This window comes from Lampris incognitus, chromosome 14 (genome assembly GCF_029633865.1).
Source record: "Lampris incognitus isolate fLamInc1 chromosome 14, fLamInc1.hap2, whole genome shotgun sequence".
Lineage (NCBI taxonomy): Eukaryota > Metazoa > Chordata > Actinopteri > Lampriformes > Lampridae > Lampris > Lampris incognitus.
The window spans coordinates 41208963-41227867 of NC_079224.1; the positions used below are offsets into that span (position 1 = coordinate 41208963).

Sequence of the window (18905 nt, forward strand, 5' to 3'; positions counted from 1 at the left end):
TTCGATGTGCCTCGGTGTGCCTTTGAATGTGTGTGTGTATCCGTGCACATCTGCACGTTGCATGCATTTGTGTGCACGTGCACGAGCTCGCACGTGTGTGCGCATGTGTACGAGCGTGCACGCACGTGTTTATCAGCTCAGTGCAGATGGGTGGCAGAGTGGCTCTTGCAGCCAAATGATTCAGTATGCTAATGAGTTGTTATCTGCGCTGCTGCAGGAACAATATACTGTCTCTCTCACAGTGGGGATCCAGCCTGCTGGGAGCAGATTACACTGCACACAACGCCAAGGTAGTTATTTATATTTTCACACAGAGTAGTGCAAAACACATAAATGCACACACACACACACACACACATGCCCATGCACGCACAACACACACATGCAAATAAACAAACAAAAACCACACACGGCTCTCTTGTCAAACACACACTCGTGCGCACACACACACGCCGACAGTAGCACACGTATAGTGTGTGAATTTGAGGTACAGGGGACAACTTTCTCCCCTCACCAGCAGATGGAGACGTCATTCGAGGGGGGGGCCCTCTTGTGTAATAGGCCTCAACGCTGTGTACGTCAACTTCACCGCTGTTCAGACGGAGTAAGGACCATCTAACATTAACCCGAGCGTTTCACTCGAAGATCCCCCCGGCTGGTCGTGCATACGGCGCGGCGGGTGAACTCGCCAGTTTTAACGGGACGTTTTCCATTTCTGAAAACGTGCTCGGAAACTTGCGTCGCTGTCCAAACGGCGACGCAGATTCCGGGGGAAAGAAACGCTGAAGTGTCGTCTCGTGTGAAATGAAATCAAGTCGTGCACTTTTGGATTAATGAAGCCGGGGCCTGAATCAACCTGCTGGTACCAGTATGCTGGCATTTTGCTAACTCACAGCAAAGTCTGGCGCAGGGGCGTCCAACTCCAGGCCCCGAGGGCCGCGGCGTCTGCAGGGATTTGCTGCAACCGTGCACTACACCAGCTGATTTCACTAATTAGCTCACCTCCTGGCTCAAGGAGGGGGAGGAACTAGTCTAATCAGGCGGTGTAGTGCACGGTTGCAACAGATACCTGCAGACACGGCGGCCCTCGAGGCCTGGAGTTTGACGCCCCTGGTCTAGTCCATCCATCCATCCGCTATCCGAACCGCTTACCCTGCTCTCAGGGTCACGGGGATGCTGGAGCCAATCCCAGCAGTCACTGGCCAGCGGGCGGGGAGACACCCTGGACAGGCCGCCAGACCATCACAGGGCCAACACACACACACATTCACACCTAGGGACAATTTAGTACGGCCGAGTCACCTGACCTACATGTCTTTGGACTGTGGGAGGAAACCGGACCCCCGGAGGAAACCCACACAGACACGGGGAGAACGTGCAAACTCCACACAGAGGACGACCCGGGACGACCCAGCAAGGTTGGACTACCCCGGGGCTCGAACCCAGGCCCTTCTTGCTGTGAGGCGACCGCGCTAACCACTGCGCCACTAGTCTAGTCCACATTGGGGGGGGGGGGGGGAGTAGATTCGCCATGTTGTAAACTGGGCTCGTAACATCCACTTGACGTCACATGTAAATGAGTGTGTGCTCAGAGGGATAATGAAACATTCGCGCACCCTGGCGGGTCGACGAGCTACCGCTCAATCAAATTACTCTTAAACTGGCTAATGCGATGATGATAAATGGCATCGGCGATGAGACTCGAGTTAAGGTCCAAGTTCGTCTCTCTTGTGTTTCCTCAGGGTGCGTATATTGTGCCGGCGGCGTATTTCTCGGGGGACCGTCGCCATTTGTACCTCTCACATCTCCTTTCACCGTCTTATCTGCAGGAGCTTGATTCCCTGACACCGCTATCAATCTGCCGCGGTGTCTGTGGGGACGAGTCCCTAATATCTCCCTCATTCCTCGCAGGTAATTGGGAAGTATGAATAGGGGGGGGGTTGCCCTCTTTCTCTACTGAGCTTTTTGATGGAGGGTTCCAGGATTTTATCGTATTTACGTTCCGGGTCAGGGGTCATGAATATCACTGTTGAGCAAGCTCAGAGACTGCAGCCAAAGTGGGCCACGAGAGCTCCGGGGCATTTTGCATGCTGCAATGGTGTCAGTGCTATTCTCCATTGGGATAGAGGACATCTTGCTGTTCCCCCGCCCCCCCCCCCCATCACCACATGGCCAAGATCATGCTGAATGTTGTTTCAGGTATTGGACATATTCTTCAACGAGAACGTCACCTTTTCGGGGAGCCTGTTGTCCGTCTTGATTTTTGCCTTACTTCCTCGTCGACCCTTTTTCATCACTGTTCTTCCCTCCGCTGATCAATTACACTACCGCCTCCTGGTCTTGCTGTCTAATGTGAATGTTGCCTTCTGAGTAATGACTTCTATAAATAATTAATGAGGGACAGGCTCAAACCTTCCCCCGTGCCAGTCGCTTGATCGCTGCAAAACACAAGCTTGCTCTGCCCTCTAGTGTCAATTGAGTGTAATGACTTTTTTTTATTTTTCTTCCTGAACACAAGTGCAAAAGAAATTCAAATTATTATGTTATTTTTTTTTCAAAACTAAATACAGGCCACGTGCTGTTTCTGCGGTGGTTACTGCGTTGTATTTATAACAGTGACACTTACAGTAGCGACCCCAAATACACCCGACTCCAAGGTAGTGCATTGCCAGTACTTTTTATTGCATCGATAGAAAGTGTCAAAGTGTTGCGTGAGGTGGTGTAATCTTACTCATGTTTTAATGAGGCTAGTAAAGCACTTGATTAGCAGAAAGCAGCAAGCAGGAACACAAGCGGCAGCGAGTAGGTATCGAGCGGCTCGGGTGGTGCAAATAGTCTGAAGGTGGGGGCGTAGGGTCTACGGGAGGTCAAAAGAGCAACGCTAATTCCGTTATCGAACATCTCGGTTGCAAATCGTGTCATACAGAAGGCATTTCCTTGTTATTGGGGTAAAGCAAGAAGCCGGAGAACGTGCTGTCGTCCTCGCTGCTGGAGTAAACGCCATTCCAATCCCTCAGTGTCTCCAGCCACACCTGGTCACCTGCGCTCAGCTGCAGCAGGGCGAGGTTGGACGCCTGATCGATATCTTGGCCATACAGCGAATCGCGTGTACGCAGCTTCCGTGTCCCGTTAACAACCAGGGCGGCCCGCAGAGGCCGATTTCGTACGGTGATGTGGTAAGTGAACACATACACCCCTGTGTGGGTAACGTTGAACTTGCTGAGAGTTGGGTCCCAGTGGCCCTCCCCGTTGTAAAAGATCTTATCGAACCTCACGGGCACGCCAGGTGGAGGGAAGGACCTGCTGGGGAACAGCCCCACGCTGAAGGCAGAGGAGACCTGCATTGCCTTCTCACCGGGCGAGCCTTTGGGGCCTCTTGGCCCCCGTCCACCTTTAGGACCTCTCTCTCCCTTCAGCCCTAGCATGCCTCTCCCTCCGGGAACACCCGAGGGTCCTCTGGCCCCAGTCTCCCCCTTTGCCCCTGGAGGCCCTGGCTCCCCATCTGGTCCCTGTGCACCGTCAGTTCCATTCATTCCTGGGGGGCCTGCATCTCCTCTTCGACCAGAGAGCCCTTGCTTACCCACATCCCCTCTCTCCCCTTTCTCACCTGGTGGACAATCCCCCCTCTCTCCTTTTTCACCCTTCTGACCCTTTGTTCCAGCTAGCCCAGGGGTCCCTGTTGGCCCCTCGATCCCTGGGCTGCCTCTTATCCCATTCTGACCTGGCTCTCCTTTGTTTCCCATGTCCCCTTTTAAACCAGGCAGTCCAGGTTCACCCTTCTCTCCTTTGGGACCTAAGTCACCTGTGTGGAGAAGTGTAATTCACTTGGAAAATGATCCTTTGAATATTTGGTCAACAAAACCATGCATATTTCAAATGACAACACCTAACTCAGCACACAAGCAAACGCAGCTCTTAATCAGATTGAGTTTAGCTACGACTGATTTTTGAACACCACCTCCTCTTAAAGGGAAACGATAATGATTTTCATTATTTCATTTTCATCATTATTCTCGTCGATGTTGTAAAACGCACACTCCAATCGTCCGCTAGTGACATCACTGCCGCATAATCGGTGAATGCGAAAACCTTTTACACCGCCTAACTCCCTGGTTTGCTGACAGCCCGCACTGTATAAGAAAATGTGAAGGACTACACTACGCAACACAGCTGTATGTGGCGTTCTGATGCATGCTCAATAATCCGGGTGAGAAAATCAAAGAAGGTTGAATCAGCTCATCTGGACACAGCGTTTACTGTCGGATACGTTTCATCGCTCCACTAAGTGACCTCTGCAGGTGTCCCCACCCTTATAAACAACACGCATGCACAGCAACCGGAACCAACGACCATATGCAAATACGGGTGTGACCAATAACTGGAGCTTCAAAGGCCATGTGAACTATTTACCGAGGACTTGGGAAACTCTAGTTAATGGTCACACCCATATTTGCATATGAAGCTGGTCATTGGTTCCGGTCGTTATGGAACCGTGTTGTTCATAAGGGTGGGGACACCTGCAGTCAGCTTAGACTGAAGAGGTCACGTAGTGGAGCGATGAAACATTTGTCAATAAACGCGGTGTCCAGATGAGCTGATTCAACCTTCTTTGGTAGACGTATGTAGCGTTGTTATTCGATTTCACATTTTTGTTATAGAGCTTTAAGTAGGGTTGATATTTGTCATTCGTTATACAATAAAGCCTATAAGCAAAGCAGGAAGTCATTTTTCATGCTCACGAATTGTCCAATAGTGACGTTACTGGCGGATGCAATATCAGCAACGTCTCAGAGACACGGAGAAGACGGGTCAGTATCATGGCTGCAAACAGTGTTATCCCTACAATATCCACACACACACACTATATATAAAGTTGAAAACAGAGGTTATTTCCCTTTAACATCAAATGTAGCTGGCCAGCTTTGGTAGAACATTTCATACCTTTTTCTCCCTGTTTCCCATCAGCACCAGGAGTACCAGGGAAACCCATAGGTCCTCGTTCACCGTTTTCACCTGTTCAATATTAAACATGCGAGTGACATAAGGGGGCATTTATAGATTTTCTGTCACCAAGGAGGCATTATCATTTCATTGTAGGTGGTGCAATTCCATACAAATAACATTCAAGTATAATTCTTATTGACGGCCAAGTAAGGCACATACTAGGAATTTGTCTTGGTGGGAAGCTCAGCATAAAGTTTCAAATCAGGAAAAAAATAAAAACTAGGCATGTCACCCTTTGGAAGAGTATCCACATATCAGTACCTAAATACAGTCGGGTGGCAAATGAAAGGAAAAACCAACATAAAGTGTCTTAGTAAGGTGTTGGGCCACGAGGAGCCTCCAGAACAGCTTCAGTGCTCCTTGTCATAGATTCTACAAGTGTCTGAGCTCTACTGGAGTGATGGAGCACCGTTCTTCCAAAAGATATTCCCTCATTTGCTGTTTTGATGATGGTGGTGGCCAGCGCTGTCTAACATGTCGGTCCAAAACCTCCCACAGGTGTTCAATTGAGTTGAGATCTGGTGGCTGTGAAGGCCATAGCATATGATTTACATCATTTTCATCCTCATCAAACCACTCAGTGACTCCTCGTGCCCTGTGGATGGGGGCATTGTCATCCTGGAAGAGACCACTCCCATCAGGATATAAATGTCTCATCATAGGATAAAGGTGATCACTCAGAATAACTTTGTATTGATTTACAGTGACCCTTCCCTCTAGGGGGACAAGCGGACCCAAACCATGCCATGAAAATGCCCCCCCCTCCCACACACAGCATAACAGAGACCCAGGACCCCCTCACTGTAGGGGTCAAGCGTTCAGGTTTTTCCTTTCATCTGTCCCCTAAATATGTTATTTGGCAAGTAAGGATTTCAGAGATAATATGAAGTATTAGGTGAAATCTCTATATATGATAGCTCACATTTTCAGTATTGTACTATTAATTAAGAAACACATTTATGTTCACAAATTCATAAACAAACATATTTAAGAATCACTCACAGCAGCCCAACATCACCATCCAGTAGAACCCAATTTTACCTGTGTCGCCATTGAGTCCATTGGCTCCATGGAGCCCTGGTATACCTGGAGGACCCCTGAGGCCGGGCTCCCCCTTTACCCCTGGTACCCCTGGAATACAAAGAAGGGATCAGGAAACGGTAAAAATTGTGACCAGGGTCATTCAAAGGAGCATTTAGGCATTTTTGAGGTCTATCCCTATTTTATACACTACATACAGTGCTGCTTGAAAGTATGTGAACCCCTTGAGCAGTTTAGATGTTTCTGTTGTTTTACCATGATTTTCTTATTTTATCATCACCAGTTTTTATGTATGAAATGTCAGATATATGTTTATCAATTTCATGTACTTGTTTAGTGGGACTTGTTTAAGTACCCCAAAAACTACATGAAACATGGAATTAGTCTATGTGCAAAAGTAAGTGAACCCCCAGCTGCATTGGTTAAGTCAAGCAGGTAACAGACTGTGGTGAAACACATTTGGGTGCTTAATTAATCATTTAAGCAGACCAATGAAATGAGACATCCTTGGGAAAGGGTTTGGCCTGCACTAATTAAAAGAGAGAGGAAATCAACCAAACCACTGTGGTCCCATACAAATCAACAATGCCGAGAGCAAAGGAGATATCCGAGGACACGAAGAAGAGGGTAGTGACAGCCCATCAGTCTGGGGAGGGCTATAAGACCATCTCCAAAAGATTCCAGCTCCATCCATCCACTGTAAGACAAATAATTTACAAATGGAGGGCCTTCAACATGACAGCAACTCTGCCTAGAAGTGGACGCCCATCAAAACTATCACCCAGAAGCACCAGAAAACTAATAAATCAGGTAAAGGCCAACCCACACATCACCTCTAGAGAGTTGCAGACCTCTCTGGTAGCATCTGGGACAAATGTGCATGCATCTACAATCAGACGGAAATTGAATAGCCATGACATTCATGGGAGGGTTGCTAGAAGGAAGCCTCTGCTCTCAAAAAAGAACAAAGCTGCCCATTTCAACTTTGCCAGAGAGCACTTGGACAAACCAGAGACCTTCTGGGAGTCCATTCTCTGGACAGACGAGTCCAAAATAGAATTATTTGGTCACAATCAAAACCAACATGTTTGGAGAAAAGCCAACACTGCATATGAAGAAAAGAACCTCCTCCCAACAGTGAAGCATGGTGGTGGATTGGGGAAGGTCTGGGGCTGCTTTTCTGCTTCTGGACCTGGACGACTCCATATTATCCAAGGAACCATGAATTCTCCAGCATATCAACAAATTCTTGACCAGAATCTCCTGGCATCAGTCAGGGAGTTGACGCTGGGACGAAAATGGATTATGCAAAAAGACAATTACCCAAAGCATTCCAGCAAAACTACAAAGGAATGGCTTCAGAGAAAGAGGATTCGTACTCTGGATTGGCCCAGTCAAAGTCTGGACCTTAATCCAATTGAAATGTTGTGGCGAGACCTGAAGAAGTTGGCACATACCAGATGTCTCTCCAACCTCTCTCAACTGGCGGAGTTCTGCAAGGAGGAGTGGGCAAAAATCCCCGTAAGCAGATGCGAGTGACTGGTTAGTGGTTACAGAAGACGTTTGGTTGAAGTAATGGCTGCAAAAGCAGGAGCCACAAGCTACTAATACAAGGGTTCACATACTTCTGCACATGTTAAATTTTCAGTTTTTGTGAAATAAACCACCTGTGTTGAATTAAATAATGAAAATATATCTTTTTTGTGTGTGTGTGTCCATTATTTGGAAGGTGTGCTTTACAAATTGGGATTTGGATGTATGTGTAATAAGCTTATCTTAATGTTTTTTTACAAAAACATTGACCATGTCTGGAGGGTTCACAAACTTTCAAGCAGCACTGTAGGTGGGTTTCATTTTCACAGTCATCAATCGTTTTCCTCACACTGGGCATGCCGTAGCTCTCTCTAGATTGCCATCTATGGTTCAATGCAATTAATGGGAGATAAATCCACCATCCAGCCAAAGCTAACGTGACGCTACAGCAGTCTATAACAGCAAATTTGAGTGGTCATTCTAAAAATTTACAGTTTTGCTCAGTTCCTGCCCTGCAGCTGCTTGGAACACAGCCATAGCAGAAGCCACTCCGCTGCGGCACAGCAAACGCTAAGAGGGAATTTGGCAATAATATGACTGTAAATGTCTACTCAAATTCACTGTGATAGGCTGCTGTGGCATTATGCTAGCTTTGGCTGAATCATGCAGTGTTTTATTGCACTGAAAGAGGATTGTATATTTGTCCCCCATTAATTGCACTGAACTCCACAGTATAAGGCAAGCTGGAGCTGGAAGAAAAAAAATGATGGATGACAGTGAAAATAAAACCTACCAATGTACTGAATGAGTAGTGGGTATAAAACTGGGATTGACTTCAAAAATTCTGAATCATTCCTTTAAGAGGAGACACTTCACACTGATTGATGTAATATGGCACTTCAAAATATAACTATCTCATAGAGCTCCAGTCCTTTCAGCATATCAGCAATTACATACTTGAGGGGTCATTCTTTACCTGGAGGGCCCTTCTCTCCTGGCGATCCAGGCAGTCCTCTCTCTCCCATGGGCCCTAGAGGTCCCCGTTCTGGCGGACAGCACTCACAGAAGTTGAAGAAGCATCCGTTGTAGTCCAGAGTGTAATTTCCACCGTTAACCCCGGGGGGAGGCATGGCCTCTGTGTGGAACTCGGTGGGGTATGTGTCACTGGAGTATGTGGTGCTGTCTGTGGTCGACGAGGAGTAAGCGTCCGTCGTGATGTCAGTGGTCTGCCCTATAGGCATGCCAGTGGAAGGGGCTGGTGTTGGCTCTCCGAATCTGTCGCTGCTCCCAGCTTGAGGAGGTTTCTTTGTTCTCTGGGGTTTGGGCCAGCGTGTGGTTCTGGCACCAGAAGTCAGGGTGGTCATCAGGACCGCAAGGAAAGTGGTCAATAGGAGGACAAGGCGAAGAGACAGCATGCTGATGGCTTTGGGCACAGGGGATCTGTGAGAGAGGGGACTGGTTTTTAGCAAAGAAACAGAAAAAAGGATGAAGTCTGGAAGACAAAATGATTACACTCAGCTACATAGTGCAGTTGCATCAAAAATTGATTTCTCCACATTGCAAATTAAGCATTTTGAACCGCAAGTGTGTCTATCGCCTTATTACAGCCGGCCCCTGCAACAGAAACACTGAATAATGAAAAATCTTACTTCAGAAATGCAGTGCAAAATGTCGACCAATGGAGGTAAAATTGAAAAAATTGACCGGTGTCGCTTACCTGCTGATGTGGATGATGCTAATGATTTACTCATTCCCCTGCATTTGGTTGCAGATACATCCTACCCCCTTCTCCTTATATTGCCCCTGGTAGTCCAACATCCCCCCTCCCTATAGCGCCAATGAGAGAACAAAGGAAATAAAACACTGGGGGTCAGGATTAGGTAGGCAGGTTCCAAACATATTGAATGACTCCTGAGGGATATGAAAATGAAAGACTTAAGGCAGGTCGCACACAAGACTTTCTTCTTCGGGATATGGGGTATGATTTCAGGGCCACTAGAGCACAAACTGAGCTGAGATGCCGCTTCGCACCCATGAGCGCTTTGTGCACAGACAAAAGCAATTGAGAGGCTACACACAAGAGAAACACAGAAACATCTACAATACATGCTACATGTGTACAAATAGACACAAACACTCACAGACTGAAGTGTTCTGTACTGTACTGTACTGTAAGTGACAGATAACATCTCATAAGAGCTCCGTGTGTATTACCTTGTGTTGCCCACACCAATTGGCACCACCTCAAAGCAGAAAATGCTCCACCACAAACCCACTGAGAAGGATCTATGTCCCAAAAACAGACTCCACGGCAACATTGATCTTCCCATTTCACCGCCTTGATCTAAACAAATCGAAAGAATCAAGGGAACCCAACAGACCCCATGGAGACCCAGCACCACTGAACTTCACGTGTCTGGAAACACGCTGAGGATAGGATATCGACCTTTGACTTTAACAATGGTCTGGACCCCCTTTGGATCAATGTCTTCAGTTACACATACACACGCGGGCGCGCACACACACCCACACGCATGCACACACACACACACTCACACCCACACGCATGCGCACACACACACACACACACACACACACACACACACACACACACACACGAGCAGGTTAAGAAAGACAAGAAACAAATATATCGGTTAACAACAGAAGGACTCCGACACATTCAGGCCCTGTAAACAAGGTATTGGAGAATAATACACCAGAGTGCAGGTTCAGATATAACGGAATTAAAGCAAAGAATGCTTAAAATACATGAATTTCTTCAACATCACAGTTTAGTAGTTTGAGGAAATAGTGTGTGACAAGACTTTATCCTTCTTAACACGCCTGGCGTTATCCTTCATGTACTGCCCTCGCAGCAAAACTAGACAGCCAGTTAACATCCAGAAGTCCTCCAATAAACACAAAAGGCTTGACCTTTCTTTTAATTTAATTTAAGTCTTGTTTCCTCTTTTGGCTTTTTGCTTTTGTTTTGTATAACTGAAACATTATAGAATTAAGAAAAGAAATCGGTACGCAAACATCAACATAGTCATATTGACTGTAAGTATTGTAGCGTGCACGGATGAGTAGACACGTTAGCACTTGGCTAACGGGACCCTTTGATCGACTGGTTAACGTTGTGGCCTGTGGTGCAGGAGACTCGTGGGGGGGGGGGGCAACCGTCGCCACAGCCGGAACGCAAACCCCTGTGTCCTGCACCACAGGCGACAACGTTAACCAGTCGACTTAAGGGTCCGACCCGTTAGCCAAGGGCTAACGTGTCTACTCGTCCCTGCACGCTGCAGTATTATACACATTAATACACAATTCCTACCAAAATATAAAGCAGCAATGTACTGTATAAAAACACGAACTACAAATCAAAAAACCATTAGTGAACAGAGCTAACTACCGCTAACTAGCTAGGGCATGCTAACTAGCTAGGGCACGCTAACTAGTATAACCGGTTATTTTCTTGCCCGGTGCGGGATTCGATACGGACTTTATTGCACCACAAGGCGACGTCACTAACCGCTCGGCTAAAAGGTCAGACCCGTTAGCTAGGGGCTAACGTGTCTTAGTAGTTTACACTAGCAGAGCGCATGTTTACCAAAAACGATAACAAGTTTCTAACATGACATTCCTTAAGAAATAGTGTCTGACAATTATTTACGTACGTTACCTACAGACAAACGGTCTCCAAGGCAGAAGCGTGTCGTAAATACATTCACCGCCGTCTGGCCTGTCTGTGCTGCGCTGAAGAGAGGCTAAGCTAGCGGAAGATACGGAGCGGAGCAACACGTTCCCACAAGCCCCTGCGCCGTAGGCGCCAAAATAGTCCGCCCGTAATGTTCGCCAAACCGACCGGTTATTTAACTAACTTACCGACCTAATTTATTTAAATTACTGTAAACTATTAATAAGACACGTTAGCCCCTAGCTAACGGGTCTGACCCTTTAGCCGAGCGGTTAGTGACGTCGCCTTGTGGTGCGGTACACCCCGTATCGAATCCCTCACCGGGCAAAAAAAAAAAAACCGGTTGAGGTGGACACGTATTGGGGACAGAATTCAACCCAGGAACTAAGGGTTAAGTCATGGTTGCCCTGGCAGGTTAACGCAGGGTTAAGTTATGGTTGTCCAGCCAGTTTTCTGATTATTCTTGCTGTAATATTTGCTAGTAATATTTGATTTGCTAATGTCCCTTACGGCTTTCCGTAGCGCCACAACAAAGTCACGTGATGTACGTAACAACGTCAGTCGGAATCCGGTCGATGAATAAACACCCAGCACGAGAGAAGTCGTCCTTGCTTTATTAATGTTATAAGTTAACATAGCCAGAGGGCACAGATCATTACATGGTGTCAGAGTAGCGGAGTTTAAATACCCAATATGGATTCGTACGGCGTTCCAGCTCCACGGATGGACTGGGAATCGGCGAACTTACCTGAAGCATGGAGACGATTTCGGCAAACAACGGAGCTAATGTTCAAGGGCCCCCTGCGCGGGAAGAACGAAGAGGAGAAATGCAGCTACCTCCTGCTCTGGATAGGGGAAAAAGGGCGCGATGTGCACAACACTTGGACACTCAGCGGAGAACAAGCCAAGAAGCTAGAAACGTACTACGATAAGTACACTGAGTACATCACCCCCAAAGCAAACCCGATTTATGCCAGATATAAATTTCATGAAAAGATGCAGGGAGAGAGTGAATCCTTCGAACGATTTGTAACTGAGCTAAAGCTCCTAGTCAAAGACTGTGGCTACCCAAATGCCGACGAGATGGTCAGGGACCGCATCGTGTTTGCCACCAACTCACCCAGAGTGAGAGAAAAGCTACTTAGCCAGGGAGCTGAGCTAACGCTAGAAAAGGCCATAGATGTAGCCCGCTCACACGAGCTAGCAAAGCAACAGCTAAAGTCTATGGGCCAGGGCAGCACACATGAAACGGTGCACGCAATAGGCAGAAAGACTTACAAACCGAACGCACCCAAAGCAGCTAACGCTAACTTCAGACAAAGGGAGGGTAACGTTAGCACCGCCGCTAGGGCGTGTAGCTATTGTGGAGGGCTACACGGCGCTAAAGCCACTTGCCCAGCTAAGGGTAAACAATGCATTAAATGCAAGAAGCTCAATCATTTTGCTAAAGTATGCAAGTCTAGCTCCCAGGGACAGACAAAGTACTACCGCGGCACAGTACATGCCGTCGGAGAGAACCCAGAAGAGTACACCACTGACAGAGAGCAGGAAGAACTGTACTTCGACAACATTACAGTGGAGAGCACCGCTGTGGGAGAACAGACAGAGCTGTACATAGACTGCATCTCAATAGAGAACAACGGAAAAAGCAACGAGCAGGCTTACGTAGAGGTTGGAATTGGCACACCTCCACAGAAGGTAAAGTTTAAACTAGACACTGGGGCACAGGCCAATACTATTCCCACCAACCTGTTCCAGGCGCTGTTCAAAAATGTGACACTGAAACCAGCAATACACAGACTCACTGAATATGGAGGAGGCGCGCTGAGCGTGAAAGGCACATGCAAACTCAAATGTAAGTACAGAGACAATGCAATTATGCTGGACTTTTACGTCATTGACACAAACGCCCCACCAGTCATGGCAATGAAAACATGCCGTGACCTAAACTTGGTAAAAATAGTGATGGCTGTGAGCGAGGAAAACAATGTCACATCACAGAGCATAATGGATGAGTATGCAGATGTTTTCCAAGGAATAGGAGAGTTCCCAGGCGAGTGCACCTTCCGCGTCACACCAGATGCAACGCCGGTCGTCTGCCCGCCACGCAGAATCCCCATCGCCCTACGCAGCAAACTGAGGGACGAGCTTGACAGCATGGAGAAAGGCGGCATAATCTGTAAGGTAACAGAACCCACAGAATGGGTGAACGCACTCGTCATTGTTGAGAAGCCAAAGACAGGCAAACTTAGAGTGTGTTTAGACCCCAGAGCTCTTAACAAAGTGATACAACGACCTCACTACCCCCTCCCCACGCTGGAGGACGCCACCACAAAGCTTGCTGGAGCTGAGTACTTTAGCGTGTTAGACGCGCGGTCAGGCTATTGGGCCATCAAACTGAGCACTGAATCCTCAATGTTGACGACATTTAACACAGTGTTTGGCAGGTATCGTTTCCTCAGACTGCCATTCGGAATCGTGTCCGCTCAAGACGAGTTCCAGAGACGCGTGGATGAAACATATGAAGGATTGGACGGTGTGACGGCCATAGTGGACGATATACTAGTGTTCGGCAAGACTAAAGAGGAACATGACCAGCGTCTCAGAGCGATGCTGAAGCGCACAAGGGAGCGAGGGGTGAGGCTCAACCCCGACAAGTGTCACATATGCGTGTCCGAGGTAAGCTACTTCGGCCACACGCTCTCACACGAAGGCATCAAACCAGACCCACACAAGGTGAAGGCGGTCAAGGACATGCAACCCCCACAGAACAAAGCAGAGCTGGAGACAGTCCTCGGCATGATCAACTACCTCGCCAGATTTGCTCCACACCTCTCACAGATAAACTCACCCCTCAGACAGCTTCTGAAACAGGACAGTGAGTTTGTGTGGGATGCAGTCCACGACAAGGCGTTCCAAGAGATGAAGAATCTCATTACACAGCACCCAGGTCCAGTACTCTCATATTTCGACCCGCAGAAAGAGCTGCGACTCCAAGTGGATGCATCCAAAAGTGGCCTTGGGGCTGTCATGCTCCAAGATGGCAAACCAATTGCCTATGCGTCCAAGTCACTCAACAGCACTGAAGAAAACTACGCACAGATAGAGAAGGAGCTCTACGCTGTGGTCTTCGGCTGCAAGAGGTTCCACGAGTACATGTATGGACGAAAAGTAATTGTGGAGTCAGACCACAAGCCTCTGGAGGCAATACTAAAAAAGCCACTGGCAGCAGCACCACCCCGGCTGCAACGGATGATCCTGGCGCTCCAAAAATACGACATCCAAATCATCCACCGCCCCGGTAAGGACATACCGGTGGCCGACACACTGTCACGCAAGTCAATAGAACACCACGACAGTGACCTACAGGAAGGGATGGAGGCCCAAGTGCACACAGTCCTCAGCAACATCCCTGTGAGCGACACAAGACTCACAGAAATCAAGCAGGAAACAGCGCAAGATCCACAGCTCACCGCACTCAGACGAGCCACACTCACTGGCTGGCCAGACACAAAGAAAAAGTGCCCGCCCAGCATCCAGGAATACTGGAACCACAGAGCAGAAATCTCAGAAATGGACGGTATCCTGTTCAAAGGTGAGAGAATCATTGTCCCCCAAAAGCTTCGCAAGGACATGATACAGCGCATCCATGCCAGCCACCTTGGCGTGGAAAAAAGCAAATGCCGAGCAAGAGACTTACTGTTCTGGCCTGGCATGGGGAAACAGATCGAGGATGCGGTAGCAGACTGCAGCATATGCCAAGAACGGCGCAGCGCAAATGCAAAGGAACCAATGATGTCACACGCCATACCCGAGCGGCCGTGGCAAGTGATAGGCACAGACCTATTCACATGGAACTCACAGGACTTCATAGTCACTGTGGACTACTACTCCAGATTCTTCGAGCTAGAGAGACTTTACAGCTGCACCTCATCTGCCGTCATCATGAAGCTGAAAGCAGCAATGGCTCGACACGGAATCCCCGAGACTATCATCAGCGACAACGGTCCGTGCTACAGCTCTGGTGAGTTCCGCAACTTCTCACAGACATGGGGTTTCTCACACACCACCACAAGCCCCCACTACCCACAGAGCAACGGCCTCTCCGAGAAGACTGTCCAGACGGCCAAACGCATCCTGGACAAAGCCAAAGCTGAGAACAAAGACCCCTACATGAGCTTACTGGAGTATCGCAACACACCGGTGGACAACCTGAAATCACCGGCACAGCTACTGATGAGTCGGAGGCTGCGGTCCATTCTCCCATCAACAGCAAAACACCTGCAGCCACAGATCGCCAGTCAGGAGGATGTTCACAAAAGGAGAGAGGTATGTCAACAGCGCCAGCAGGCATACTACAACCGAACAGCCAAACCTCTGCCCCACCTGCCCGCAGGCACACCAATCCGCTTCCGGCAGGAGGATGGATCCTGGAGACCTGCAACTGTGGAAAGACCAGCGAACACAGAGAGGAGCTACCACATCCAAACCAAAGAAGGTCAGATCTACCAACGCAACCGTCAACACCTGCGACAAAGCAGAGTGAACACTCACACTACACACACACACACTTCACAGCAGACTGTTACCAGCGCTAACAACAACACACAAGCCCATCAGCAAGAGCATGCTGAACCTCCAGACACGAACAATCAGCGACAACCAGACACACAGCCTGATTACACCACGAGGTCAGGTCGCACGATCAAACCAAGACAAATCCTTGACTTATGAATGTTAAAAAAAGATAATTTTACACCAACCTGTACTATACCTGCTATGTTTTGAAAAGAAATATTTACAGCGTTCACTTACCTTGTGTACCTACCTGCTGTTTGCAGTTACCAGTAATGAAATGAAAAAAAAAGATGAAATGTTATTACGGTGTCACATTTAGACAGTGAAGGAAATGTTTTACACTACTTTGTTGCAGTCCAGTTATATAAGAGTTCCACTTTCATATTCTTTCTTATTAAGATTGTATTCGCTTATAAACGTGCTCAACGTGGTCTGTATCTCTGCAGAGAAAGCAGCACTTTTCAGAAAAAGGGAGATGTAATATTTGCTAGTAATATTTGATTTGCTAATGTCCCTTACGGCTTTCCGTAGCGCCACAACAAAGTCACGTGATGTACGTAACAACGTCAGTCGGAATCCGGTCGATGAATAAACACCCAGCACGAGAGAAGTCGTCCTTGCTTTATTAATGTTATAAGTTAACATAGCCAGAGGGCACAGATCATTACACTTGCCACCTCCGCTCAGTCGAGCTGTGGTTTTGTTCTCTCTCTGATTTACCGTGGATTAAAGAAAGTTGCCTACACGGCTAAAGTGTGAACCTACGGTCTTCTCCGTTCCTTCGGCTCTACACTGGTGACCCCGACGTCGGTTTTCGGATAAGTTTTCTGAAACCACACACATTATGGCTACGAACGCCGTTGCAATTAAACTGCCGGAGTTTTGGGAGTCTTCCTCGGCTACATGGTTCGCGCAGGCTGAGGCACAGTTCGCTCTCAGAGACATAACAGCAGACGAGACCAGGTGCTACTACGTAGTGGCAGCGCTGGGGGGCGCTACGGCTTCCAGGATAAGCGGTTTCATAACCAACCCACCGGCCGATGGTAAATACGCCGCACTTAAACATCTCCTCCTTGAAACTTTTGAACTGTCAACAACGGAGAGAGCACGTCGCCTCTTCGCAATTCAGGGCTTGGGAGATGGCAAACCATCGGAGCTAATGAGCAGGATGTTAAACCTACTGGGTCAAGAAAAGCCATGTTTCCTGTTTATGGAGCTGTTTCTGCGCAACATGCCGCCCCACGTCCAGACTGCGCTCGCTAACTCCACCATCACTGATCCCCGTGAGCTGGCAAAGGAGGCTGACCGATTCTTCGTCGCTACACAACGTTCCTCCCATGCCGGGGTGCTGGCTCCTACCTTCACTGGCCCCCCGCCGACATCGCGGGCGTGGCCCGACGGTGGCGCCACAGCATCAGACCGCTACAAGCCCTCTGGACTCTGTATGTACCACGCTCGATTTGGTGCGAAAGCTAAACGGTGCCGTTCCCCCTGCAACTACAGGCCGACGGGAAACGAGAGGGCCAACACTCAGTAGTGGCCATGAGTGTTGGCGATACGAGCAGGCTACTCTTCATCCTCGACACCATCTCCGGTCGGCGATTTCTTTGTGACACGGGCGCACAGAGAAGCGTGCTCCCTGCTACTGACGTCGACATCATGGGCGGGGAGCGGGGCCCCCAGTTGGCGACGGCTGACGGCAGCCCTATCCACACCTACGGCGTGCGGTCTGTAGAACTGTGTTTTGGTGGACAACGTTTCACGTGGGAGTTCGTCATGGCCAATGTAACGCTTCCCCTCCTCGGAGCTGATTTTTTGTGCGCTTACGGTTTGCTAGTGGACATTCAGAACAGCCGTCTGGTCGACGCCTTAACCTTCTCCTCCTTCGCATGTACGCGGGGGGAAGCAGCCTATGCAGGTCTAGCCAACTCTCTCTCAGAGGCAGACAAGTTCAACCGCCTCCTCGCTGAGTTCCCTGACCTCACCCAGCCTACCTTCTCTGCACCCACCGCTAAGCATGGGGTGGAGCATCACATTGCTACGAAGGGGCCCCCGGTCTACGCCAGAGCCAGGCGTCTCGACCCCGCCAAACTCGCCATTGCCAAGTCTGAGTTCGAGCACCTGGAACGCATGGGGATCATCCGCCGCTCTGACAGCCCGTGGGCGTCCCCACTCCACATCGTCGCTAAGCCTGATGGAGGTTGGCGCCCATGCGGGGATTACCGCCGACTAAATGACGCCACCACGCCCGACCGCTATCCTGTCCCGCATATCCAGGACTTTTCTGCAAACCTGTCTGGCAAATGCGTCTTCTCAAAAGTCGACCTGGTCCGTGGTTATCATCAAGTTCCCGTGCACCCCTCAGACATCCCCAAGACAGCGGTGACTACCCCATTCGGCCTATTTGAATTCCTACGAATGCCATTTGGACTCAAAAACGCGGCCCAGTCCTTTCAGCGGCTGATGGATTCAGTGCTCCGTGGCCTTCCTTTCATCTTCGTCTATTTGGACGACATACTCATCGCCAGCGCCTCCGAGGAAGAACACCTGTCCCATCTTCATGCCTTCTTCACACGCCTCAGCCAGCATGGGCTGATCGTCAACCCGGCGAAGTGCCGGTTCGGGCTGACAGCCATTGATTTCCTCGGGCACCGCATCACTGGGGACGGGGCAGTCCCCCTGCCCTCAAAGGTGGAAGCGGTGGCGGCCTTTCCGCGCCCCCAAACAGCTCGTGCGCTCAGGGAGTTCATCGGGATGGTGACATTCTACCACCGCTTCATTCCCCGAGCCGCCTTTATCATCCGGCCACTGTACGAGGCGCTGAAAGGCATGTCCCCCAACCAGGCGGTCGACTGGACAGCAGAGCGGGACCGTGCGTTCACCGAGACTAAAGCTGCGCTCTCCCAGGCTACCCTGCTAGCGCATCCTTCACCTACAGCGCCTATTTCCATAACCACGGATGCATCGGACTATGCTGTTGGTGCGGTTCACGAACAGTGGGTGGGGGGGGCTTGGCAGCCTTTGGCCTTTTTCAGTCGCCAGCTTACACCCC

The 18905-nt window shown here is 49.1% G+C and overlaps 1 protein-coding gene across 1 annotated transcript; it reads right to left on the reverse strand.

Annotated features, from left to right (window-relative positions):
• Positions 1–2918: 2918 nt before the first annotated feature.
• On the reverse strand, positions 2919–8993 carry otol1a (otolin 1a). Its single transcript, XM_056293917.1, has 4 exons — positions 8555–8993; positions 6046–6135; positions 4942–5013; positions 2919–3802 (listed from the first exon to the last, which is right to left on the reverse strand). The coding sequence occupies exons 1-4, from the start codon at positions 8991–8993 to the stop codon at positions 2919–2921; spliced, it is 1485 nt and encodes a 494-aa protein (XP_056149892.1).
• Between the last annotated feature and the right edge of the window lie 9912 nt (positions 8994–18905).

Excerpts from the sequence above, each read along its gene's own strand:
- otol1a (XM_056293917.1), bottom strand. The coding sequence starts at position 8,993 with ATGCTGTCTCTTCGCCTTGTCCTCCTATTGACCACTTTCCTTGCGGTC. Across the intron at positions 6,136-8,554 it reads AGGAGAGAAGGGCCCTCCAG|GGGTACCAGGGGTAAAGGGG; the intron begins GTAAAGAATGAC and ends TTTGTATTCCAG. Across the intron at positions 3,803-4,941 it reads TGGGAAACAGGGAGAAAAAG|GTGACTTAGGTCCCAAAGGA; the intron begins GTATGAAATGTT and ends TTCTCCACACAG.